The sequence below is a fragment of the Pristiophorus japonicus genome, chromosome 6, assembly GCF_044704955.1.
Source record: "Pristiophorus japonicus isolate sPriJap1 chromosome 6, sPriJap1.hap1, whole genome shotgun sequence".
Lineage (NCBI taxonomy): Eukaryota > Metazoa > Chordata > Chondrichthyes > Pristiophoridae > Pristiophorus > Pristiophorus japonicus.
Genome location: NC_091982.1, coordinates 22047541 through 22064207, shown reverse-complemented (window position 1 = coordinate 22064207; position 16667 = coordinate 22047541). Strand labels below are relative to the sequence as shown.

At 42.9% G+C, this 16667-nt stretch overlaps 1 protein-coding gene and 1 pseudogene across 2 annotated transcripts in view; one reads left to right on the top strand and one right to left on the bottom strand.

Annotated features, from left to right (window-relative positions):
* Positions 1–16667, bottom strand: part of smarca1 (SNF2 related chromatin remodeling ATPase 1) — a 107016-nt gene that overhangs the window by 76761 nt on the left and 13588 nt on the right. For both annotated transcript variants that reach the window (XM_070882699.1, XM_070882700.1), the window contains exons 3-4: positions 9733–9819; positions 7962–8128 (exon numbers count right to left, since the gene is read on the bottom strand). In XM_070882699.1, coding sequence (XP_070738800.1) covers positions 7962–8128; positions 9733–9819 — 254 coding nt within the window. The remainder of the gene's footprint in view (positions 1–7961; positions 8129–9732; positions 9820–16667) is intronic.
* Positions 13155–13272, top strand: LOC139266369 (5S ribosomal RNA; annotated as a pseudogene).

Genomic DNA, 16667 nt, shown 5'->3' with positions numbered 1-16667 from the left:
TACATTCCTGTGTTCTTCTAAGATGAGTGCCAACATTACATAGCTTCTCTCCATCAAAACAGTCATCTTCATGTTGGCTGCTGCACAAAAAGACATTTCTCATTTCAACCAGCAGGTCTTTTCCTGATCATTAATTTTGTATGTTTGTATTACTATTTTCCCCAATCCTGTCCTCCTCACATCTAACGTTAAATGATAAGCACAGATCCACAGAATTAGAATCACAGTTCTATGCTTATGTTATTACTATTATTCTTATTCTAAGATTCATCTTAATATCCCTTACTCAGTTTTATCTGGTTATAAATGCAAGACTTAAATCACAACTAACTACAGGTTTTAATTCATGATAATCTTATTTTCCCAGCCCCCTGAATAGCCTTTACCACTTTCTCTTCTTCTGTTTTGTGTTTCTTTTCTTCCCTTTTCTCTTATGACATTTTCTTTAAAACAAAAAGCAGGCAGAAACATGATTAATTGTCCAGGAGCAAATGATAATTTACTCGGGAACACTATTGCCCAATAACATTGCGATAAGTACCACTGCATATTCCTAGTCAAAGAATTGTTGATTTTTATAACTCCAATACAAAATTAAATCCCCAAATTTCTATTGCTATGTTATATTTAAACTTTCCTTCCCTGATTTCCGCAAAGCCACAGCTCCCTCTTTTATTGAATCCCTCTCCCTCTTTTCCCACTATTCTTTCCCTCTTCTCTCCTGAAGTATTGACTCCTTGTTGGGATAGAATTCTAAGAGAAGCAATTGCCTTCCAATATCTTGTGCAAGAAACTTCATGTGCAAGACTACACAGTGAGCATAGACAGACTATTGATCTGCAGGAAGCATCACAACTGACCCTGATCCCATATTCAACACATGCACATCTCCAGCAGGGGTCAGTGGAGAGCAATAACCCAGAGACCTAGATCATAGGTTTTTCCTCCCTAACCCAGAGGCTCCGGTACCAACTATAATATCTCCGCTGATGTCTGACACCCAGGAGTAGATTAACTAACTCAACATAGGCCAGACATCAATCCCAAGTTCTTCCTGATCTGCATAAGATGAATGTGTGCATTTCTGCATATTATGTGACTTGAGAATTTCTTCTACAGAAGAACATAAGAAATAGGAGCAGGAGTAGGCCATTTGGCCCCTGGCTCAGTCATTCAATAAGATCATGGCTGATCTGACCTTGGCCTTAACTCCATTTTCTTGCCCTCTTCCCAGAACCCTCAACACCCCTATCGTTCAAAAATCTCTCTATCTCTACCTTAAATATATTCATTGACCCAGCCTCAACTGCTCTCTGGGGTAGAAAATTACAAAGATTCACGACCCTCAGAAGAAATTCCTCCTCATTTCCGTTTTAAATGGGCGAGCCCTTATTGTGAAACTATGTCCCCTCGTTCTAGATTTCCCTCTTCAACATCCTCTCTGCATCTACCCTGTCCAGCCCCTTCAGAATCTTATACAAGATGAAGTTGTATTTGGCTATGCACAATACTATTCGTTTCATCAATTTAAAAGGTTATTCCAATACCTTGATAAGTGAATTGCATCTACTCTTGGTCAGTTTTGCTACTGTAACAGGGAACTTTACCGGATAGGTAAGTACAAGGAACAACAGCCACTATACAAACATAAGCCAATGAAGAAAATAAAAACCCTGTAATTGGTGTCTTGCAGCTGCACAGCAGTACTTGTACTTCATCCAAAAACATTACCTACCATATTTTTTTGAATGATAGCATTTTCCATACACTTTATGAGTATAGTCTGCCTTAATAGGCTCTGGAGAAACCATACGTTAAGAACACCCATAAAAATGTCATTAAGGCATTGCAGATGTTGCATGTGGTCTCTTAATCCCATGTCATAAGAAGCCTACAGATTGGTGCCATTGTGCCAGTTTGTTGAAAGTACCTAACCAAATTACCCCGACCCACCTTCCTTTCCCAAATATAACTGAATATATATGGGTGGGACTATGTTGTGGAGGATGCAAATCCTTTGAAGAATGAAAACCCTACAAGAACAGATGACTCGCTATCATTCTTTATCCTTCACAAACTGTAAGAGCGTATCAGAATATCACAAATTCAGTAAGAAAAGAAGCCTCTATGTAGGGGTGTAATATTAGCAGTTATAAACTGATCTGCCAAAAAGTTTTGTGCTGCAATTCATTCTAGATAGTAACATTTAGTAGGTGCGAGGATTACTCCACATGACAGCCTTGAACAGGTCATCAGTTGGAACCTAACTGAGATGCCCAACAATTTGCTGATAAGTTACTGGTTTGATTGTGGTTCTCGCACCATGATTGAATAATTGTTAAAGACTACCTAAATTGCTGTAAGTGAAAGACAACAACAACAACAACTCGGGGCTCGCCAATAATTTTACAAGTTTAGTTCTAATCAGGCAGCCATCAGGTCAATCAGGCAGGATTTGTTCACCAAAGCTCACACTCATCAATAAAAGCGATCAGAGATTTTCTGAAGCCAAAAGCCATCAGTTATTAAAGATCAAATGCAATTGGGAGAGAAATTAGCCAGTGAGTCATTGATGTGGCTGATCTCCTCCACTGCACATAGAAAGAACCCAGTGGCATTAAAAAAAATCAGGGCTGTGGTGACTTTAAGGACCTCTGGCAAGGCATGCTCCCCCTAGTCTAGAAAGCAGCAGGCCCTGTTGCAGGAGGATGCAGAGGTCTGCGGCAGCTTGCCTGGAGAAACGTAGAATGCTCCTGCACTGCTCCTCAGTTAGGTCCAGGAAAGAAAGTTTTGACCTGTAGACCCTGTGTACTGCACGCAGCCACCATCGCCCGCCCCCCACACCCTGCCCCATCTGATGTAATTTACCTCCAAGTCTTCCTCCATCCAGAAGCAAGAATTGCTACCATAATAAGACACCCGAGTAAAAGGTGGTAAGGCAACAAAAATGCAGAAGTTGCAATCTGGAAGCTGGAAACAATCCTGGAAATCCAGGCAGCAAAAGATCCTGTGATCCAGTGAGTTGCAGCTGAGAGCCCCCTTTGCTGGTGCTTCGGGGGCTCTTAGCCACCAATCCCGCTCGGTCTTGCTGGCAGATCTGAGTGGGTGGGGCATCCACAATTTGAGTTAAAATGCAGTTGAGCCAAGTTATTAAAGCGCAACTTTGACCATTTAGTTAGGACCCTGGTTTCCTGGACGAGCACCTGATACGCAGCTACAAACAGATCAGCTGAAATGGTGGGGATGGTAACGGTGTGGGTCGTGTACAAGGCGGCCACAAACGTGACTTTTACTCCTCACCTGCCCCATTCTTACCTAGAGGGGTTAAAATTGTCCCTTTAATGTAACCTACTCTTAGAGAGAGAACAAAGATAGTCCCCAAACATTTGGCAAGGAGAGGTGTAAAGAAAGACTTGCATTTATATAGCGCCTTTTACGACCACCGGACCGTCTCAAAGTGCTTTACAGCCAATGAAGAACTTCTGGAACTGTTGTAATGTGGGAAACGTGGCAGTCAACTTGCGCACAACAAACTCCCACAAACAGCAATGTGATAATGACCAGATAATCTGTTTTCTGTTATGTTGATTGAGGGATAAATATTGGCCCGGACATCGGGGATAACTCCCCAGGTCTTCTTCAAAATAGTGCCATGGGATCTTTTACGTCCACCTGAGGGGGATTAACGTCTCATCCGAAAGACAGCACCTCCGACAGTGCAGCACTCCCTCAGCACTGCACTGGAGTGTCAGCCTAGATTTAGGTGCTCAAGTTCCTGGATTGGGACTTGAACCCACGACCTTCTGACTCAGAGGCGAACTTGCTACCCATTGAGCCACAGCTGATGCTGTAATGCAAGGAACAAATATCATTTCGCTGGTGAAAACACTGGGGCAATGGTGCAGATCCTGGGGCTCCGAGGCTCCAGGTCATGTGTGACACTGCCTATGTGCAATGTCATTTCAATGTGCATGCTCAGCATATTTCAAGCTTTCGGGTATAATCCTACAATGTGAAGGCAACTCCCCCCCCCCCCCCCAAAATCCCCCAATTACTGTCCACCTGAAGAACTGCTAACTCTGCATCAAACAGAGGGCTTTCTGGTCTCTACACCTGATGGTGCATTCATCCAATTGGTCAGAGAAAGTCTCAGTTTTAGTTTTTTCTTGCATGGATTCTATGTTAAGAATATGAAACAAGATGATGTCAAACCCCATTTCGGGTGGCAGCTGTTCAATTAAACCCGTTAATTTGGCTGGACTGACTTGTTTAATCCTAACTCCTGCTTCCAATACATCGAAAGGATAAGAGGAGAAAACTATAATTACTCTCTACATGATGCGTCGCTGTTGGCACTCTTTCCTAAAGGTTATCCTCTTCACTATTGTGCAGTTCGATGCCTTTGCCCATGATAATTCATGCTCATATGGATCTTGTAATCTGTGCTAGCTCTACCCAAGCGGTTTCCTCACCGCAAATATTACTGATGAGCTCATTTTGCAGCAGTCAATGGTTACTAAAGGTACAATCTGTGTGTCAATTATCGCACAACAGCATGCAAAAATTATAGGTGGCATAGTCACCAAATATCTTAACTTGAAGCTTGACAAACAGGCAGACTATATAAAATGAAACAAGTGACTTTTGTTTGTAAAATGCTCAATAATTAACTGAATGGGGTGTTAGCTAATGGCACTATTGAAATTCAAGATCATTGCAGTGATTCCACTGCAACACACAATGTGGGTTCACCTGTAGCAATGTAGGCAAGAGGGCATTTTTAGCAATTTTCAGCTTTGAGGAAAAATTCCAGCCAGCAATCTTTGCTGAATCAGCTCTCACTACAACAGGAGAGTTTCCACTGGTTTAAAAAAAATCATTCTAAATTGGTGAACAAATAAGATATTCACACATATAACACCACAAATAACAGTTAACTATTAGCAAATTGAACCTTGCACCTATAACTGAGCACATTACTTCCATCGCCCTTTTTTATTTTATTTCTCTTTTGGCCCATCTCTCCTGACCACCTTGTCACCCAGCCATGTCATCTTTTATTCTTCTCCTCCCCGATACGTTGCCCCCATCACTACCCCAACCCATCACCACTCCGCTGTCCTACATATCCTGCCACGGTCCCAGGCTAACATTCCCTTAGGATAAGCCCATAGCTAACTTTTGTGCCTCTGTGCATTCTCTGAACGGCCTAATGAGGCATCCATCATCATCATAGACAGTCCCTCGAAATCGAGGAATACTTGCTTCCACTCTAAAAGTGAGTACTTAGGTAACTGTACAGCCCAATATGGGAATTACAGTCTCTGTCACGCTCCTTCCGCTTGATTTCTGCATGCTCCCGGATGCTCTTCCTCCACTGTGGAGGCTCAGTCCTTGATAGAGATCGATAGATTTTTGGATATTAAGGGAATCAAGGGCTGTGGGGATAGTGCAGGAAAGTGGAGATGAGGTAGAAGATCAGCCATGATCTTATTGAATGGCAAAGCAGGCTCGAGGGGCCGAATGGCCTACTCCTGTTTCTTATGTTGTTAGGGCAGTCTTGGGCCAGGGATTCCCAGGTGCCGGTGAGGATGTTGCACTTTATCAAGGAGGCTTTGAGGGCGTCCTTGAAACGTTTCCTCTGTCCACCTGGGGCTCGCTTGCCGTGTCGGAGTTCATAGAAACATAGAAAATAGGTGCAGGAGTAGGCCATTCAAGCCTGCACCATCATTCAATAAGATCTTTCACCTCAGTACCCCTTTCCTGCTTTCTCTACATACCCCTTGATCCCTTTAGCTGTAAGGGCCATATCTAACTCCCTCTTGAATATATTTAACGAACTGGCATCAACAACTTTCTGCGGTAGAGAATTCCACAGGTTAACAACTCTGAGTGAAGAAGTTTCTCCTCATCTTGGTCCTAAATGGCTTACCCCTTATCCTTAGACTTTGACCCCTGGTTCTGGACTTCCCCAACATTGGGAACATTCTTCCTGCACCAAACCTGTCCAGTCCCGTCAGAATTGTACATGTTTCTATGAGATCCCCTCTCATTCTCCTAAACTCCAGTGAATACAGGCCCAGTTGATCCAGTCTCCTCTCATATGTCAGTCCTGCCATCCCGGGAATCAGTCTGGTGAACCTCCACTGCACTTCCTCAATAGCAAGAACATCCTTCCTCAGATTAGGAGACCAAAACTGAACACAATATTCCAGGTGAGGCCTCACCAAGACCCTGTACAACTGCAGTAAGACCTCCCTGCTCCTATTCTCAAATCCCCTAGCTATGAAGGCAAACATGCCATTTGCCTTCTTCACCACCGAGTAGAGCGCTTGCTTTGGGAGTCTCATGTCGGGCATGCGGACAATGTGGCCTGTCCAACGGAGCTGGTCGAGTGTGGTCAGTGCTTCGCTGCTGGGGATGTTCGCCTGAGCGGGAACACTGACGTTGGTGTGTCTATCCTGCCTGTGAATTTGCAGGATCTTGCGGAGGCATTGTTGGTGGTATTTCTCCAGAACTTTGAGGTGTCTACTGTATATGGTCTACGTCTCTGAGCCATATAGGAGGGCGGGTATCACTACTGCCCTGTAGACCACAAGCATGGTGCCAGATTTGAGGTCCTAGTCTTCAAACACTCTCTTCCTCAGGTGACCGAAGGCTGCGTTGGCACACTCGAGGCGGTGTTGGACCTTGTCATCAATGTCTGCCCTTGTTGATAGAAGGCTCCTGAGATATGGAAAATGGTCCACGTTTTCTACGGTCGCACTGTAGATTTTGATGAGCGCAAATGAGAAACAACGTCTGTGACTGTGGTATCGAATCCTTCTACTTAGCCTACAATCAGCAGCAATGTTGCCTGGAAGAGTCACTAATAATAAAACCTTAAGATTACAGAAGTGACCAAGACAATGCCAAAGAACCACCTAATTGCTCATTGGTTATACAGTCAGCCTCACAGACCACATGAAAATATTTAGGTCTGGAAATTACTACCTTTATAGGCAATGTTAGCAGATAAACTTTTAACCCATTTGGATGGCATTTTTCTGTCTGCTATTTTAACATGGGCACTAACCCAGTCAAAATAATATAAATGTTCATCTTCTATTATCTCAAACAGTAATTTCTAAGCTTTAATATCGTGTTGAACAGTTCACAAAAACCAAAGAGGGAATTCAGAAGAGATTCACACTAGAAATCCTCTGTGTATTCCCTCACAACTTGGCCTGCTACTGTTCCTGTCAGGACCGCCCCCGCCCCCCCCCCATCTCTGAACACAATGGCCCAGACCTCAGTCCACTGGACAGGTCAGCTTGTTTAACGCTATACATGACCAGTCAGGATTTTGTTACAATTCTACCCTCCAGTCAAACTTTTATGTTTCCATAATTAATAATCCCATTGTTATGCGCATGATTGTGGTTTATATCAAAACCTTTCTGAAAGAAACTGCAGCTGCATGCACATCACTCAATACCATCAGAACTGGGTTCAAAAAGCAAACAGTACATTCCAACAACATAACTCTACAGCGCTTTCAATTAGACCACTTAATAGTTCAAACTCAAATGAAGTGACATTTTTTTTCGAAGTGTGGTTAACCTATCTTTTCTCTTTTCAGGACTCGATGGGCCTGCTGGAAACATACAGCAGTTTCATGAGCAATTGAAAAGGGAAAAGATAGGTTACTGTTTTAAGTAGACACCGTTCATCCGTAAATTAGAAACACCACTTTCAGTCAAAATAAAGTGGGGAAGGGAAAGCACAGGGTAAAGGTCATTTGTCCAACTAAATACTTGTGCCAAGAGTATCTGCTATTGGGTTTAATGGCCCAAGAATGGAATTTTTTTGTTAAAGCTATGAAGAAATGAAAAGTGTTTGATGATGCACAATGGCAGTCAGGCATTAGAAAGACAAAGGCAATTAAAGCAGTTTTTTTTTTTATCAGTAACAGTGCTTACTCTCCAACTGAAAGCAGTGATTGTTTCTCATCCTGTTTTGTTCGAGGCCTTCCCAGTTTTAACTTCAGTGGAGATGATGGAGTTTTCTGAGCAGCTGGTTGGATAAAATGCGCAAACAGCTCAGTCTGTTTTAAAAGAAATTCAAATCTTTTGGTCCGATCCATTTTCTATTATGGAAAAAGGGAAAATAAAGTTTAACTTAAAACTTGTTCCTTCACGTTAAAACAGTTCTTATTTCAATAGCAAGATACAGTGGAACTTTTACCTGCGACAATGGAGAAGACTCACTCAACAGCCCACTCCCCCCCCCCCCCACCCCCTGAAGATAACCAAAAATCCCCAGTTTGGTTTTACACATGAAGTGCACATTACCCTAGACATAAGAATGGAGTCATGTACAACAATAACGAGAGAGAAATATTATGTTATTTTATTCACTAAGAAAAGAATACAACAACAGTCTGCTCCTTTTAGTTCATAGCAGTTTTTTTGCTGAAATAAAATTGAACTTATCAGCATTTCAAGTTCAATAAAAGATCATAGGAGCCATTTGTGCAAAAATAACCTTCTATTCAACAGGTAATTCAAATTAAGCAACTTTGAATTAAGAGTACGATTGTAACAAAAGATGATGTAGGGGAATTTTGACCCCCAAATATCAGGTGGGTTTGGTTGCACGGGAAGTAAAAATGTAAAAAAATCTGAAACACGATCCCAGCCCACATTGAACCCGCCCACTCCCGTTTTTAACAAAGACAGGGTGGGCCGGGTGACCAACTCACTCTCAGGAGGTGGGCTACACATTTAAATATTTAATGAGGCTGCGTGCCTCAGATTTTTTTCCTCAATTCCAGCTTTAATAGTGGCTGAGCAGGTTTCCTGGGCCTCTGGAAACCCGGCAGCTAAAGGGTGGCGAGGAGTGCTGCATGAAAAGGCAAGTGCTTTTCCAGCATTGCTTGTGAGCCAGGAGGAGGAGTGCTTCCCCACTGGCCCTCAAGCAAACCTGTTGACCTCCCCAGCGATCAGACCTCACCCCCTCCCTGGAACATGCCCTCCACGGCCCCGCGTAATCCTCTCTCCTGATTTCTCCTGCCCCCCACGACCTTCTCCTCTCCATCCCTGATCTCTCCGCCTCCAAACCCACACCCACTCCCCCCCACGTCCTCCTCTGATCTCTCCACTCCCCCTTCCCTCCACCTCTGATCTCTCCGGACCCTCACAATCTTCTCCCCTCATCCTTTGATCTCTCTGCCGCTCACCACCCACCCACACAATCTTCTCCCTTCTCCTTTAATCTCCCCGCCCCCTCCCCCCGCAATCTTCTCTCTCTCTCTCTCTCTCTCTTCCCCCCCCCCCCTCCCGCGATCTTCTCCCCTTCTCTCTCCAGCCCCCTCCAAGCTTCCCCCTTCCTCCTCCAATCTCTCCGGGTCCCCCATTGATGACCCCTCCCCCCCCCCCGACCTCTTCAGGCATTCCCCATCGATGCCCCACCCCCATGCTTCCTGGTCCCGAAGGCCAACCCACCACCCCTCAATCTTGTTGTCTGAGGCCAGGAAATGGATTTCATAAATGATAATCGGGTCCTGCCATTAAATTTGGCAGGGCCTGAGGGAAACTCGTTCTTCCCACCACCCCAGCAAATATCGGGGCCAATATCTCACAAAGATTTTGTCCTGTAAAAATTCTGGCAGATAATCGGAAATAAATGACAGATAATAGGAGCGCGGATAGTGGAGGTTTTACAGTTTCAGATTCTCTGATCAACTCTTACCATTTTCTCTTCGTATTCAGAATCCATATCATTTCCTGGGTTTGAGGTCTTCGGAGGCAGTTTAAGTTGCAAAGGCAAAACATAGCTCTGAAAATTGAAAACAATAATAGAATCAATCTCGACGTTCTTTTTATTTTAAAATTTCAGTTTCTTCAAGTTAAAACATTTATTAAACTGTTACAGATATGTTGATTCACTATTGCTCATCAGCACTTGCAGTCAATGACAGCCATGACTGCAAATATTTCACAATGAACACAGCTGAGTAGCGATTACTCTGTGAGCACCATGAGCAATTTATAGCCATCATAATCGTGGCTTTGCTATTAGCATTACCAGATTTAGACCAGTTTCTTTTTAGTCTTAACATTCCTAACAGATAAACCCTGTATTTCTACTAAGTCCCTGCATTTTTTTTACGTACACATGCCTTTAACACTGTAAATGGTTCCCTCTCCTCAGATACAGTCCCCATCCTTTTAAAACCACCGTAATCATCCCCCTCCTCAAAACACCCATCCTCAACCTCTCTGTCCTTGCAAACTACCACCCTATCTCCAACCTCCCTTTCCTCTCCAAGTCCTTGGACATGTTGTTACCTCCCAAATCAATTGCTATCTATTCCTGCAACTCCATTTTTGAATCTCTCCAATCAGGTTTTAGCCTCTGCCACAGCAGTGTAACGGCCTTAATCAGTCACAAATGGCATCCTCTGTGACCGTGGTGCATTATTCCTCCTCGTCCTTCTTGACCTCGCTGCTGTCCTCCACCAGCACCTTTTTCCTTCCCTAGTACAATTGCAGTGCTCCCAACGCTGCTTGAGCTCAATCACTTAATGCAACAAAGACCAAAAATTGAACCTGGGATCCTCTGGTATATACAACTTAAGTGTTACACTCAACGGTGCCTGCAACTACTAGGCCAATGGGGCAGCTAACAAAGAATATTAATGTATTGCTTCAGAAACATTTAAATAAGTGCTCCCCATACAGTGAAAAGGCAGTGTAGCAGAATTAGCACATTATTCCAAAGTTTAAATTTACAAGATACATTTAGATGGAAATCAATGGTCTGTGGAACTTAACCACAATTTTCTCTGATTAATTTCTAACTATGCTGGTAGAAAGCTTAGAAACAACTAGAATTGCTAATCTTGATCTGAAGTTATATATATAATAGCTTTGATTTTCAAAGTGGGGTCTGCGAGGTCATCAGATTTCCATGTATTAGGCACTTAAGAGTTACCAGCATCATTTTTTCCTGTACGAATAAAAAAAATGTTTTCTGTAATGATAACTCTGTTTTCCTTTCAGTACTTAGGACAGGAGTTCCCCCAACACTGTGACAATCTTTGTAGAATCTCACCATAAGGAAAAGATTGAACGCCAATGGACTAGTGTATTTTCACTACATGAAGAACAATTTGTACTGTTAAGTGACAATTAGTACTGCGTAACAATGACAAAGAAGCCATGCGTTGATCAGTTCAGTATTGGTGTTATATGGTGGGGCGTTAATCCAAAGATGGTCGCCACCCTCCAGTACTTTGCTCATATGACCATTCATTATGTGTTAGCTTTGACAATGAGGGTCAGCAGACCATTCAACCATGGAGGGCATCACAGCAAACCCCAATCCTATCCTCATCTGGCAGCCACTTGTACTTTCGAGCAAAAATCATTAGATAGTTATCAGAAGCAGGAACTCTCTACTGATTTTGTTCCTTCCCCATTCCAAGGTACTGAGGCCAAGTGTAGCACACATACTGTTGACCAGGTCGAAATTAACTCAGCACACACCATGGCCTAGATTCAACTCTGGCTGGACCCTGGCACGTCTTCAGGAAGGGGCAGGGTCCGTCTGCCCCACTGGCTCCCTGTCCAATTTTCCGGGGTCAAGATTATTTGGAAAAAAAAAAAAATCGGTGGGAAATTGGAGCCTGACTTGTGGGGAGGGACAGGCCTAGGGTGGCTGCTACAGCACATCAAGGTCAGCTGCCGGAGGAATGTAGGTTTATTTCTTCATTCCTCTTCTCGGAGTTGTGGATTCAACTCCCTGGGAGCCTCTAAGTTTTAAATCCCATCTCCACACCCCATTTCAACTACGCACGCCAGGAACACGCATTCCTAGCATCACTGTTAGAGCACGAATGACATGAAATAAATTGGATGACGTATTCCTATTATTTGCAGGCCCTCATTAAGTGAGCATGTGCTACAATGCCTGTCATTTTCAGTAGTGGCAGGGGTCAAAGAGCTGACAGTCTGCTGGACTTGCACTGGCACCAAATCCTACCTGCCTGAATACATGTGTATAACCTCAATGCTACTTGTGCAAGGAAAAGTCAAAGCAACTGAAAAAATCTTCAGGGAAAACCTTCAAAAGACAAGCCATTAATGTAAATCTAAGCAGTGGATATCACTTAAGGGCTCTGAAAAACCATACATGGTGCACAGTAACACATGCAGCAAAATTGCAGCAATGAAAATCCATACATTTCTATGCTGCTGTACAATTAAGTATTTTTGAATTCCAGAGGTATCACAGAAAGAAAAAGTGGCAGACAATTTCAGCTCCAAAGCCCAAGCCCCAATCTGGTTCCATCTAATACAAAGGAAGTTTATGATTTATTTCATGACTGGCCATCCACCTAATACCAAGGAATCCTTTCCTTCAAATGTTACACATCTGACTTTAAATACCTGGGATGCAGTCTCTGTACAAAGCTGCTAAGAACATAAGAATTAGGGACAGGAGTAGGCCATCTAGCCCCTCGAATCTGCTTCGCCATTCAACAAGATCATGGCTGATCTGGCCGTGGACTCAGCTCCACTTACCCACCCGCTCCCGTAACTCTTAATTCCCTTATTGGTTAAAAATCTATCTGTCTGTGATTTGAATACATTCAATGAGCTAGCCCTCAACTGCCTCCTTGGGCAGAGAATTCCACAGATTCACAACCCTCTGGGAGAAGAAATTCCTTCTCAACTCGGTTTTAAATTGGCTCCCCCGTATTTTGAGGCTGTGCCCCCTACTTCTAGTCTCCCCGACCAGTGGAAACAACCTCTCTGCCTCTATCTTGTCTATCCCTTTCATTATTTTAAATGTTTCTATAAGATCACCCCTCATCCTTCTGAACTCCAACGAGTAAAGACCCAGTCTGCTCAATCTATTATAAAGGTAACCCTCTCATCTCCGGAATCAGCCTAGTGAATCGCCTCTGTACCCCCTCCAAAGCTAGTATATCCTTCCTTAAGTAAGGTGACCAAAACTGCACACAGTACTCCAGGTGCAGCCTCATTAATACCCTATACAGTTGCAGCAGGACCTCCCTGCTTTTGTACTCCATCCCTCTCGCAATGAAGGCCAACATTCCATTCGCCTTCCTGATTGCATGCTGCACCTGCAAACATGCACAAGGAGCATATGGCACCCTAGTCGGAAAACACCCGATCTCGTCTGATCTTGGAAGCTAAGCAGAGTCAGGCCTGGTTAGTACTTGGATGGGAGACTGCCTGGGAATACCAGGTGCAGTAGGCTTTATAGTCAGCATGGCCGAGCGGTCTAAGGTGCTATGTTCAGTTCAAAATCTTCCAAAAAGAGTTTCATGCACAAGGACCCCCAGGTCCCTCTGCACCGCAGCATGTTGTAATTTCTCCCCATTCAAATAATATTCCCTTTTACTGTTTTTTTTCCCCCCCCCCAAGGTGGATGACCTCACATTTTCCGACATTGTATTCCATCTGCCAAACCTTAGCCCATTCGCTTAACCTATCTAAATCTCTTTGCAGCCTCTCTGTACCTTCTACATAACCCGCTTTCCCACTAACCTTTGTGTCATCTGCAAATTTTGTTACAATACACTCTGTCCCCTCTTCCAGGTCATCTATGTATATTGCAAACAGTTGTGGTCCCAGCACCGATCCTTGTGACACACCACTAACCACCGATTTCCAACCCGAAAAGGACCCATTTATCCCGACTCTCTGCTTTCTGTTAGCCAGCCAATTCTCGATTCATGCTAATACATTTCCTCTGACTCCGCGTACCTTTATCTTCTGCAGTAACCTTTTGTGTGGCACCTTTCGAATGCCTTTTGGAAATCTAAATACACATCCATCGGTACACCTCTATCCACCATGCTCGTTATATCCTCAAAGAATTCCAGTAAATTAGTTAAACATGATTTCCCCTTCATGAATCCATGATGCGTCTGCTTGATTGCACGATTCCTATCTAGATGTCCCGCTATTTCTTCCTTAATGATAGCTTCAAGCATTTTCCCCACGACAGATGTTAAACTAACCGGCCTATAGTTACCTGCCTTTTGTCTACCCCCTTTTTTTAAACAGAGGCGTTACATTAGCTGCTTTCCAATCCGCTGGTACCTCCCCAGAGTCCAGAGAATTTTGGTAGATTATAACTTCCGCCATCTCTTTTAATATCCTGGGATGCATTTCATCAGGACCAGGGGACTTGTCTACCTTGAGTTCCATTAGCCTATCCAGCACTACCCCCCTAGTGATAGTGATTATCTCAAGGTCCTCCCTTCCCACATTCCCGTGACCAGCAATTTTTGGCATGGTTTTTGTGTCTTCCACTGTGAAGACTGAAGCAAAATAATTGTTTAAGGTCTCAGCCATTTCCACATTTCCCATTATTAAATCCCCCTTCTCATCTTCTAAGGGACCAACATTTACTTTGGTCACTCTTTTCCGTTTTATATATCGGTAAAAGCTTTTACTATCTTTTTATGTTTTGCGCATGTTTACTTTCGTAATCTTTCCTTTCTTTCTTTATTGCTTTCTTAGTCATTCTTTGCTGTCGTTTAAAATTTTCCCAATCTTCTAGTTTCCCACTAACTTTGGCCACCTTATACGCATTGGTTTTTAATTTGATACTCTCCCTTATTTCCTTGGTTATCCACGACTGGTTATCCCTTCTCTTACCGCTCTTCTTTTTCACTGGAATATATTTTTGTTGAGCACTATGAAAGAGCTCCTTAAAAGTCCTCCACTGTTCCTCAATTGTGCCACCGTTTAGTCTGTGTTTCCAGTCTACTTTAGCCAACTCTGCCCTCATCCCACTGTAGTCCCCTTTGTTTAAGCATAGTACGCTCGATTGAGACACTACTTCCTCACCCTCAATCTGTATTACAAATTCAACCTTACTGTGATCACTCATTCCGAGAGGATCTTTTACGAGGGCATCGTTTATTATTCCTGTCTCATTACAAGGATAGCTTACTCCCTTGTAGGTTCTGTAACATACTGTTCTAAGAAACAATCCCATATGCATTCTATGAATTCCTCCTCAAGGCTACCCCGTGCGATTTGATTTGATCAATCGATATGTAGGTTAAAATCCCCCATGATTACTGCCGTTCCTTTTTCACATGCCTCCATTATTCCCTTGATTATTGCCCGCCCCACCATGAAGTTATTATTTGGGGGCCTATAAACTACGCCCACCAGTGACTTTTTCCCTTTACTATCTCTAATCTCCACCCACAATGATTCAACATTTTGTTCATTAGAGCCAATATCGTCTCTCACAACTGCCCTGATATCATCCTTTATTAAAGAGCTACCCCACCTCCTTTCCCTTCTTGTCTATCTTTCCGAATTGTCAGATACCCCTGTATGTTTAATTCCCAGTCTTGGCCCCCCTACAACCACGTTTCTGTAATGGCCACCAAATCATACCCATTTGTAATAATCAGAGAACTTGGCCAAATCGAACATACTCATTCTATACTGGCGGACAATACCAGAACAGTAAAAATAGGCAAACTTGTCAATCACTGCACCGACCCTAACTGTTCCTGTCTTACATCACACAAAATAAACTCAGAGATCTCAGATGGTCAGATTACCTGCTTCTTGTGGAGTGGCCCCATACAAGACTAAAATGCCTGCAGTTACACAAACACAAAGCTTCGGTTTACTTATATTTTCTGAGCCGCTCAGGTTTTCTCCCCAGTGGAGTGTACTTCACAGCTGAGATCAGCTAATTCAAATCAGCACAGACCCAGGGATTTTAATGGTCAGCTACTTACCATGTAAACCCACCGAGCTATTGGGGAACTCAGATTATCAATAATAAATGCAGTAGAGTTTTTTCCAAACTAATCTTATTGCACTACCCTGTATAATGTACAGTGATATAATGCTGAAGACAACAGCTTATTAAGTAACAAAACCAGAAATAGCTGGAAATGAACAACAGGTCATCAATACGTGAAAGAGAAAAGACACAAAGGCACTTTGTTAGAATACCCCAAACTCCAACTAAAGGCCTCCATCTGAAATATAAACCTGTCCTTTCTCTTTAAGAAACTGAGTGGCCAGCTGTGTATCTCCAACATTTTCTCTTTTTACTTCAGATTTCCAGCATTGGCAGTTTTTAAATCTCCATTTCTTATTCGGTGCTGTTAAAGCTATTCTGGTTATAGGCAGCTCCGGTTAAAACTTCTCTTGCATCTGGACCTATTGTAGTACCTATCATGATTACCTACTTTGAACAGCTCAAATATTTTCCAAGTAAAAGTTCGTATCTTCTCTAAACTTCTCTAGAATGGAAAAAGGGCCAAAAGAAACATGCTCGTTATATTGATAAATCTGCGTGGTCTCATTTAAGTAACACAAAACACTGTAATCTACCATTTGGTTCTTAGTAACTTAATCCATTGTACATCAAAGAGTCTACTTAAGTTGCATACATTATTCTTGTACTAGGGTTAAATCAACTTATCTAGCTGCAACTAATCTAATATCAATAAAAACATAAGCTGTTTTAGATTTATTGGTCGATTCTGCTGTACACGAAGCAGCTAGGTAACAATCTGAAAGTGAACACTTCTATTCAATGATCTTCAAATTGTATTTTGAAATGGTGATACATTCAGTCAGGTTCATATTGCACAAGATTTTCAT